This window comes from Rutidosis leptorrhynchoides, chromosome 7, assembly GCF_046630445.1.
Source record: "Rutidosis leptorrhynchoides isolate AG116_Rl617_1_P2 chromosome 7, CSIRO_AGI_Rlap_v1, whole genome shotgun sequence".
NCBI classification, from domain to species: domain Eukaryota; kingdom Viridiplantae; phylum Streptophyta; class Magnoliopsida; order Asterales; family Asteraceae; genus Rutidosis; species Rutidosis leptorrhynchoides.
The window spans coordinates 289684098-289694906 of record NC_092339.1 but is presented as its reverse complement, the minus strand read 5'-3'; the positions used below and the strand labels follow the sequence as shown (position 1 = coordinate 289694906).

The following is a 10809-nucleotide window of genomic DNA, read 5'->3' as shown; positions in this document are numbered from 1 at the left end:
ACTCAAATAGCATACGCCTATTTTATAGTTCAGGCTAGGGTTTCTATACCTGGAACAGACGGGGATGTCAAGCCCTATGGATCCATATACAACTACTCGCGCCCACCAGTTCTTATAACCGGCAGTTACTAGTTACCAAAGCTAAGGGATTTTCGGTTCAAACTCGGTGGAGAATTTAGTATGTACTTGTATCCATTGCGTTTAAAATAAAGTGCATGTATTCTCAGGCCAAAAATATAGATTGCAAAAGCAATTAAAAAGGGAGCATATGAAACTCACCTTAGCAGCACATAAAGTAATTCACCGGAATGTGACCGAAACACGGAATACCAAATAACCGTAGATCTCAACCTAGAGAACATATGTTGGTCAATAAATGTCTATCAAGCTAGGTCAGGTCATAGTGTATCACATTCCTAATGCTCGAGATCAACATACAAAAGTTATCAAAGGTTATTTCGAAAAGTCAATTTTGACAATTGTTCAACAAATGTCTATCAAGCTAGGTCAGGTCATAGTGCATGCCTTATATAAGAATTCATTTACGCGGCTGGTAATATCTAAAAATCCAATTTATCAATCTTATAAACAAGTTGTTTAAATATTAATTGCAGATTCAAAAGCAATTCCAATTAACGTTAATCATAATTCAGTTGTCCATATCTTTTAATTCGTTCATCGAAATTACGCGATTTCTAAATGAAAAGTTATTGATTTTTTGCCAGCTTTCCAATAACATGCATATCATATACTTTTTTTTTTATCAGTAGTATATGTATTAAATTCGTGTTTCATCATAAACTATCAAATGACAATATTAAAGCATACAAGCATGCATAAATATATATACTCGAGCACTAGACATGGATACACTATTAATATATAAAAGATAAGATATGAATGCTCACATATCAATATTGTGATTCAATATTGCAGGAAAGTACGTAGACACAACGGAGATGATAACACTAGGTTTGACTTACAAACAATACCCACGAACATTAGCTATAACCTCCATAGCTATAACCCATAGTTTCCTTAGCTCTATCCCGCTCGAAACCCATTTTGAAAGTGACACGCTCATGACCTCGTCGTAGTATTTTATGTATAATAATAATAATAATAATAATAATAATAATAATAATAATAATAATAATAATAATAATAATAATAATAATAATAATAATAAGATTAATAATAATAATAATATTAATCTTAATAATAATAATAATAATAATAATAATAATAATAATAATAATAATAATAATAATAATAATAATATAAATAAATATATACGGAGGAATATAGATAGAGAGGAGTGAATTGTGAAGCCAAACTGATCGGCTTTTATAGACTTTCCTGAAATCAGTCCCCATGCGATCGCATGGGGTTTTAGTTTCATTTTCATGCGATCGCATGAAGCATTTGGCCAGGCTTGTGTCCCACATCTCCGCGATCGCTGTATGTTTGTGTGTGAGTGCTCCGCGATCGCGGAGCAGCCATTTCCAGCTCACCCTTGTTTTGGCCACTTCCTTGTCGACATAATTAAATATAATATATATAATATATATAATTTAAATTAATTAATTATATATTATATTTTATTCCCGTGCATAGTTGATTTGTAATTTTTGTTCCGATAAGTCGTACGTTGTCACTCAACTTTTGTCCCGGTTCCGGTTTTTTAAACGTCCTCTCATACACTGAGAAAACTTGTACTTTACGTTTCGCGACTCGTACCTTTGTAAAAATATAGACTTAAATTATCTATAAACTATACCACTCGAAATATAACTTATACATTTGAGTGTTTTGGTCATTTGCTTCTATAAATTATCGTCTTGTTATTTACCAATATTATAGTATTATAAAACGTTTTATAACCAACTTAATATATATTATTTAAAAACACATTTTAAAAAAACACAACGCAAGTTATTCAAACAATTAATATCCAACTTATCATAAATATTCACATAGATATTTAAACCAACAAGTTTAATGCACAGTATCATATACTTAATACTTTGTTACGCTTTCAAGTTATAGTATATATATGTATCTATTTACACATAATTGTTCGTGAATCATGGGAACAGTCGAAGTGTATTTAAATAGTTTAAAAATTTTGAGATTCAACTTTACAGACTTTGCTTATCATGTCGGAAACGTTAATCATACAAAAATTAAGTTTAAATTTGGTCAGAAATTTCCGGGTCGTCACACCACGGATGATCCTTATCCCAAGAATCACATCCGCAACCCCCATATCCTTCATTAAAAACTTAGATGACAAAAATTGTTTGGTCTTATCAACTTGATCTTGGTTAGTACCAAATATCAACATGTCATCCACATACAAGCAAATAATCACACCATTCCCCTTATGATCAAATTTGCTATACACACACTTATCCGATTGGTTGATCATAAAGTCATGAGACAAAATGACATCATCAACTTTTAATGCCATTGCTTTAGTGCTTGCTTAAGTCCATATAAAGACTTAATCAACTTGCACACCTTCGTTTCTTGTCCCGGCAACACAAATCCTTCCAGTTGTTTCATGTACACCTCTTCCTCCAAATAACAGTTAAGAAAAGCGGTTTTTACAACCATTTGGTGAATAACAAGATTGTGAATCGACGAAAGTGAAATCAACAATCTAATGGTGGTGATACGCGCAACCGTAGCATAGGTATCAAAATAGTCAATACCCTCCTTTTGCCTAAAGCCTTGTATGACCAAACGTGCTTTGAACTTGTCAACCGATCCATCAACTTTCATCTTCCTTTTGAAGATCCACTTGTTGCCCAATGGTTTACAACCGGGAGGCAAATCGACTAGAACCCATGTATTGTTTTCCATGATAGAGTCTATCTCATCACGAATTGCCTCTTTCCAAAAGGCAACATCACGAGACCTCATGGCCTCATCATATGTCCTCGGATCCTCTTCAATATTATAACAATAATGAAGTTGAGATATGACACTATCTCTAGTTCCTTCAACTAAGAATAGTTGAAAATCCTCACCATATGATTTAGGAGTTCTTTTCCTACTCCCTCTTCGTGGCTCATGAGTCTCATTTGGAATTTCTTCCAATTGAGCAACTTGGGAGGTACTTGCAATAGGTGCCATATCCTTTGGTTTAGGTATTGATGAGAACCTAGATTCATCAAATATTGCATCTCTAGATTCAATTACGGTATTAACCAAAATAGCATCATTTGGCTCAATGACAAAGAATCTATACGCCTTGGAATGCTCGACATATCCAATAAAACTGCAATCAATACCCTTTTCACCCAACGTTTTCCTTTTGGGTTCTGGAAGTCTCACGACCGCCCTACATCCCCAAACTCGCAAGTAATGCAAGTTAGGATGTTTGTTAAACCAAAGTTCATATGGAGTCTTCTTCCCATTCTTATTGGGAACCATATTCAAAATGTAACAAGCCGTTAACATGGCTTCCCCCCAAAATCCCTCACTCAAACCGGAATAAGACAACATGGAATTAACCATCTCTTTAAGTGTCCTATTCTTCCTTTCGGCTATCCCATTTTGTTGTGGCGTATAGGGAGCCGTGGTTTGGTGAATATATATATATATATGCATATCGATTGGAAATATTCCGGGTCATAATACTCGCCACCTCGGTCGGTACGCAATGTTTTAATTGAATAATCAAGTTGAAATTCTACTTCAGTTTTATAGATTTTGAATTTGTCTAGAGCTTCATCTTTAGAATGCAAAAGATACACATAGCAATACCTAGACGAATCATCTATAAAGGTAATCATGTACTTCTTAATACCCATTGATGGAGTAGCATGAAGATCACATATATCACTATGAATTAGTTCTAATAATGATGATTTTCGATTTATTTCTCTAAAAGGTTGTCTAGTGATCTTTGTTATTATACAAGTTTTACATTTATCTAATTGTTTATCAAAACTTGGTGTTAAGTCATCCTTAGACATTTCATACATTCTTTTGTAATGTACATGACCCAAACGAGCATGCCATAAACCGGAATCACTTGTACTAGAACTAATCATGCAAGTAGAATTGATGGCCCTAGGAAAATTTTTGAGAATAAGCATGAACATACCATTGTTATAATACCCAAAACCAACAAACACACCACACTTAGACAAAATATATTTGTCACTTTCAAACACTTGTTTATACCCACATTTGTTCAACATGGGACTAGATATAAGATTCTTACGCAAGTTAGGTACATACAATACATTATAAAGAGTAATAGATTTTCCGGAGCTAAACTCCAATACAACATTTCCATAACCAACAACACTAGCAATAGATTCGTTGCCCATGTGCAAGACATCCTTTTTCGGTACAAAAGTCTTGAACCATTCACGGTCCTTGGAAGCATGGCATGTTGCACCCAAATCTACCCACCATCCAATTGTATCATCTTGTACGTAGAATGTATCAGAAATATGTGAAACATAGTTCTTAATTGGAATGGTCACAAAGTCAGAAATTTGACCTTGATTAGGAGTAGGATCCTTTGATCCTTAGCCCGCACCCGATGTGCTTCCTCCTTCTCCCATCTTGACTTTGCAATCTCGCTTATAGTGACCCGGTTTGCCACATCTCTAACAAGACTTCTTGTCCTTCTTATTGGACGCATTCTTGTTGCCATCAAACTTTCATTTATTCGAAAAGAGAAAATAATTCAAAAAAAAGAGAGATTGTTCTTGTGACTCGGGATGAACCTTTCTCGGTGGAGTAAAGGAGTAGCGATGGATTCCTATGGAGCATCCAGGAAGAGCTAGAAAGGCCTTATTTCGTTTCGTTCCTGTTCTTCATTTCCTTCTTATCGAAAAAGGTGGATTTCTCATATTTAGAATCTTTCTGCGGTGTGCTCCGTTTACGCTTGTTTTTGACAAACGCTCGACCTTCAAAACAGCTTATGAGCCGCGCCGCGGGCTTCCTAGCCGCGCCGCGGCTTAACCCTGCGTCTAGTACCTCAAATTCGTGCTTAAGGTTTTCCGAGCGTATGGCCTTTTCAATTCTTGTTTCGCATTCCTCAAGTTCCATACATTATTTCCAAGTCCAAAGGATACATCAAACCATCTCACGTTTTACGAACGTGTACTCCAGACTCTCCGAATTCGTGTAACGTATCAACGGTTCGAAAACACTTTCAACTTAGTAATCCAATCACTAAAATGATATGTTGGATCATGCTAAAATCACCAACAACCTTTTCTTTAGACGAGATTGGGTATTGATCGATGGTTATGTTCATTCTATTAGGCTATATCAATTGATAAACTAAACAATCAATTTATGTTATGAATTAATACCATTGACTTTAAATTAACTAAGTATATATTATATCGTATGTAATTAAATTGTTGTATACTAGACATATTGCACAAAGAGATGTAGATGTATGTATGGTTCTACTTCTTTCTAAAAGTGAAGTTGTATAATTTAAAAAAATGAAAATTGTAATACTAATGGGTGCGTGAATTTGCCTTTCAAAAATAAAATAAAAATTGTAACACTAGTATAATTGTCATTTTAATATTATTTTAGTCTGCATGGACAAGAAACTAATGTGCATTAAACATAACAGTCCAATAAGATATTTGGGCCTTGGCCCAATCAATTTATTTGTGTATCGGGTTGGCGCCTTCATCCGGTTGCTCCAATTCATGCCCCAAAACCAATACCCACATTTCTATCCCTCAACTTTCTGCAAATTGTTTCTCGTGGGATTCATCTTCCACAACATAACTGCACTCAATCATCCTCTTTCAACGCTATCTATCATTTTCCCCCAATTTGCAAACCCTAATTTTTAACCTAACTTCTATGCTTTACAAAATTCCGTCTGCAATTGTAACTACTGTACGTTTTCTCTTCATCATTTCGTTTATTTCATTGTCAATTGCATTTGCGTGGACTATAATTACGTGTCTGGTTTCTTATAAGTTCATTAATTTGAGTTTTTTTTTTTGAACCGGAAACGGAAACGGAAACCCGAAGTCCGACTTGTTTGAATCGGCGGTTTGCCCGATCCATCGGTTTTTTTATTTTATTTTATTATTACTCTTTATTTATTATATACCGGATTATCGGGTTGGTTTCGATTTCGGGTCGGGTCAAACTAAGACGTATCAAATCTGGGTCGGGTATGTTTGTAGTGAAATGGGTAATTTGTAGTTTGATTTCTTAACGCTTTAATCTATTCTTTTCTATGTTCATTTCTGATGTTGAGTATTTGCAATCTGTAATTAGTACTATTTGTATTTGTATGACTTGGTTCTTCTTAAATACAAATCAGTATCAAAATTAGGATATGTTAGCTGTCTTAAATTTGGTGCTTGGTTAGCACATTGTATTAATCGAATTGTTGAATTTATGGGTTAGATACAAATAACTTGTTAAACATAACTTTGAACACATATTGTTGCAATTATTACAAAAATGTGGTACTTGCTAGGTGCTACTCGATCGACCGAGGAGTTAGGGACCTCGTAGGAGTATGAGTAGAGATGAAAATGCTAATGATTTTTCCATACTTTATTTTGACATTATTAAAGTGTAAATTATACATATGAATTATTGTCCGTTTATTATCAAATTGCCCCTGATCTGTCGATATTTATGCGATGTAAGTACACCGTATGACTTATAACTATGATATAGGAGCACCATATTATCTTGATCTCATTGTGTTTCTTTTCTGTTGTTAACTGTGCAGATATAATGGAGATTTCTGAGGAGACGGTAATAATCGATTCTAGCAGATTAAAATCAGCAGTATGGAAAGATTTTGACCGAGTCAGACGGGGTGATGCGTGCGTAGCCGTTTGTAAGCATTGTAAGAAGAAACTCAGTGGTTCAAGTACGAGCGGAACGTCACATTTAAGAAATCACTTAATCAGATGTCGAAGAAGAACAAATCATGACGTGTCACAAATGCTTATATCATCAAAAGGAAAGAAAAAAGAAGCATCGTTAACCCCGGTAACTTTGACTTACGACCAAGATGAGACAAAACCCGACATCACTAACCTTATTACTGCTAATTACGAGCAAAATTTACCATTAAAAGAAAGTCTTGTTAGCATAACGAATGGTCAATTCGATAACAAAAGGAGTCGATTCGACCTTGCTCGTATGATTATCTTACATGGTTATCCTTTAGCCATGGTGGAACATGTTGGGTTTAAAATATTTATTCGGAAACTTCAGCCGTTGTTTGAGCTCGCTACTCTTAATGACGTAATCGCTGACTGTAATGAAATTTATATAAAAGAGAAACAAAAAGTTTGTGAATTGTTCGATAATCTTCCTGGGAAAATTAGTTTGAGTGTCGACACGTGGGATGCAAAAGGAGATGATAAGTACTTGTGTTTGACCGCCCATTCGGTTGATGACACTTGGGCACTAAAAAAGAAGATTATAAGTTTCGTACATTATGACCTTTTTCAAACGAATGATGCGGTTTCTGAAGCCGTAATGTCAAGATTAATGGAATGGGACATCGACCGTAAATTGTTTTCCATGACTTGCGATAGTTGTGTAATTCATGACGGTATCGTTTGTAAGGTTAGAGATCGTTTATCACAAAATCGGTTTCTTTTATGCAATGGTCAACTATTCGAAGTTAGATGTGCAGCAAATCTTATCAAAACAATGGTTGAAGATTGTCTAGAAGCATTAAGTTCAACAATCAATAAGATCCGCGAAAGCATAAGGTACATTCGAAGCTCACAAGCAATTAATGAAAAGTTCAACGAAATGGTTCAAGAAGTTGGAGTCAACGGTCAAAGTCAAAAGTCGTTATGTCTCGATAATCCACACCATTGGAATTCAACGTACGTTATGCTCGATGTTGCTTTGGAATATCGAGAGGCATTTTTGCGTTACCAAGAACACAACTTTTCGTGCACAATGTGTCCATCGGACGATGAATGGAGCCAAGCGAGCACCATAACAAGTTTCTTGAAACTTTTTGTTGAAGTTTCAACCGCTTTCGCGCGAAGCAAAATCCCAACCGCAAATATTTATTTCCCCGAGGTTTGTCATATCCATTTACAATTAATCGATTGGTGTCAAAGTCAAGACGAGTATATAAGCTCGTTATCGTTAAAAATGAAGTCCAAATTTGATGATTATTGGAAGAAATGTAGCTTGTCGTTAGCCGTTGCCGCAATTTTAGACCCGCGGTTTAAAATGAAACTAGTCGAATATTATTACCCGCAAATATACGGTGGGGACGCTCCCGATTGTGTAGATATTGTTTCGAATTGTATGCGGGCCCTATACAACGGGCACGATGTGTACTCAACGTTAGCTTCAAATAGCCACGTAGGAGATGGAAATGATACACGTGATCGGTTGACTGGGTTTGACCGTTTTTTACATGAAACGTCACAAAGTCAAAATGTGAAATCGGACCTTGATAAGTATTTGGAGGAACCGTTGTTTCCTCGTAATGTTGATTTTAATATATTAAATTGGTGGAAAGTGCATAGTCCTCGATACCCTGTGTTATCGATGATGGCGAGAAATATTTTAGGGATTCCGATGTCGAAAATCCCTATGGATTCGGTTTTTGATAGTGATGATCGAGTTCTTGATCAGTATCGTAGCTCGTTAAGTGTGGATACTTTGGAAGCCTTGATTTGCACACAAGACTGGATGCAAAATGATTTAGAAGGTTCGTGTTTATTTTTGTTTTGTTATTTATACATATGTTTGATTTTTATGTACCAGAGGTGACAAGATGGCCAGGTTCGGCTAGGGCATGTATGTAATGGGTTACAAAAGGTTCAGGACACAATGGGTAACTTTTTTTTTTGTGCGGGCTGGGTTGATTTAAACAAATATTGTCCAAAAATTGTATTGTTACAACCATATATCCAGTTCACTAAAACATGTCTGGATTTAGTGGTTGTACACCTTGGTGGTACACTTTGGGAAGAATTTTGACCTGTTCAACCCGTTTTCGTTTTGTTCAGATTTTTGGATTTACCCATACAAGCAGGGGCATTTCTATGTTGGGGCAACCGGGGTCAGCTGCCCCCTGACAACAGGATTTTTTTTAATGTATATATGTTAAAATTTCGACGTTTTGCCCCTGTTTTTTGTTTTTTCTTTTTATCTTTAACGTTTTCACCCTGTCGATTTTTTTTTTGGATCCGCCACTGCATATAAGCCTTTTGAGATAAACGCAAGACATAATGTGCCAATCCATTAATAAATGGGTTGAAATTGGCACCTCTACTCTATATTCAATGACTGACCTGCATATTTTTTGGTTGTTTTGTAGCAGATTCTAAAACTTCTTCAAGCACTTCGTCGTTAGCCCTCTGCTATGATGCAAATTAGAAGTGACGTTAGTAAAGAGCTCTCCTTTTGATAGCCCTCGATCGTTAGAAGAATTGGTCGAGCTTTTATATGATTTTTAGATCTTGTTCCATATATATATATATATAGCTGCTGCTTTTTGGATAAATTATCTACAGCATAACTGGTGCACGTAATTTTAATTTTAGTTAATAGTCCTACTAATTTGTTTTTACATTATACATTTAGTATATGGAAGTTTTAGAGAGTGACAAGGCTGAGTGAAATTTGTATGCGGCTTGTTTTTCTTGCTTCGCTTAAACATAACCTTACGAGAGTAAGAAGGATGATTATTAGGATGAAAGTACTTTTATCATTTTTGGCAGTGTTTGCAGAACTTGGAATTACTTGACGATTACTTGGCTCTTTCATGGGGTCCGATTTGGCAATTTTCGGGATTACTTGGAAATTACTCCCTCTAGATCCGAGTAGCGATTTTTAAACGTAGCCCTAAGGGTTACGTTTAGCATTCTCCTAAAAATTTTAGCGTCTGCTCTGATTGCGGGGATGCTAATGGTCATATTTAGCTTATTTTCGGCACTAACGATTAGCATAATTACATATAATTAGCCCTTACAATTAGCTTACTTCCTTGGTTAATCTCGGATGTAATGTGTGTACATATTCTCACGTTTGAATCGATGAATTTAAGAGATTCTCCCCCAATGGTTTTGAACAACACCACCACCCAATCTCACAATGTGAAACGTAGACAATGTTTCCTCTATCCTAGAAATAGAAAGACAAGTCGTATTTTCAGCACGTGTAGAGAAAGCAATCTCCTATAGTTTTGAAGACGTTGCTATATTCTTAAGTCTCGGCTGGAAAAAAAATAGTTATCAAACTGTTGTTTATTGCGTTGACCTCGGTAGTACTCGACTACTTTCGAGAGACACATCTGGATGTAGTTCAGTGTTGTTTTCGGTAGGTAATATTTTGTAAATGAGGAAAACGATGAACAAAAATGGAGGTACGAAGACATGAAGAAAAAGGCCATTGCAATTAGTTGGTAAGACCACTTGTGTCAATCAAGATTCAAAAACCTCCATCTTTCTCGGCGTGATCTGGGCGATCCCTAATTATTGAATATGATCAAACTTTCTGGTGCCGTTGTGGGTGGGAACCATGGGTGGACGATCTATTTATCGTAAGGAAGAAGACTGATGGTACTACAAAGTGCGTAATGGTAACAACAGTGAATTTCAATCTATTCCAAATCCATATCAGGCTTCTTCGTCAAAGTCATCAACTTCGTTTACATTACCAATCTACCCGAGCGTGTTGATCGTAATGGTGTGTTGAAACATTCGCAAAACTGCTGTCGACGATAACAATTGGTAATATGAACATTTTGCCACGGTGGCTAGGTTTCATCGTGGTAAATCGAAATATAAAGGTGATGTG

General features: G+C 35.8%; 1 protein-coding gene across 1 annotated transcript; it reads left to right on the top strand.

Annotated features, from left to right (window-relative positions):
- The first annotated feature begins 5747 nt into the window (after positions 1-5747).
- On the top strand, positions 5748-9696 carry LOC139858263 (zinc finger BED domain-containing protein RICESLEEPER 2-like). Its single transcript, XM_071847129.1, has 3 exons — positions 5748-5895; positions 6752-8716; positions 9332-9696. Exons 2-3 carry the CDS (start codon positions 6757-6759, stop codon positions 9385-9387), a joined length of 2016 nt encoding a protein of 671 aa, XP_071703230.1. The 5' UTR covers positions 5748-5895; positions 6752-6756; the 3' UTR covers positions 9388-9696.
- Positions 9697-10809: the final 1113 nt, after the last annotated feature.

Bases quoted from the DNA above. Each gene is read 5' to 3' on its own strand.
- LOC139858263 (XM_071847129.1), top strand. From the start codon at position 6,757: ATGGAGATTTCTGAGGAGACGGTAATAATCGATTCTAGCAGATTAAAA. The intron at 8,717-9,331 runs GTTCGTGTTTAT...GTTTTGTAGCAG, and splicing joins GATGCAAAATGATTTAGAAG to ATTCTAAAACTTCTTCAAGC.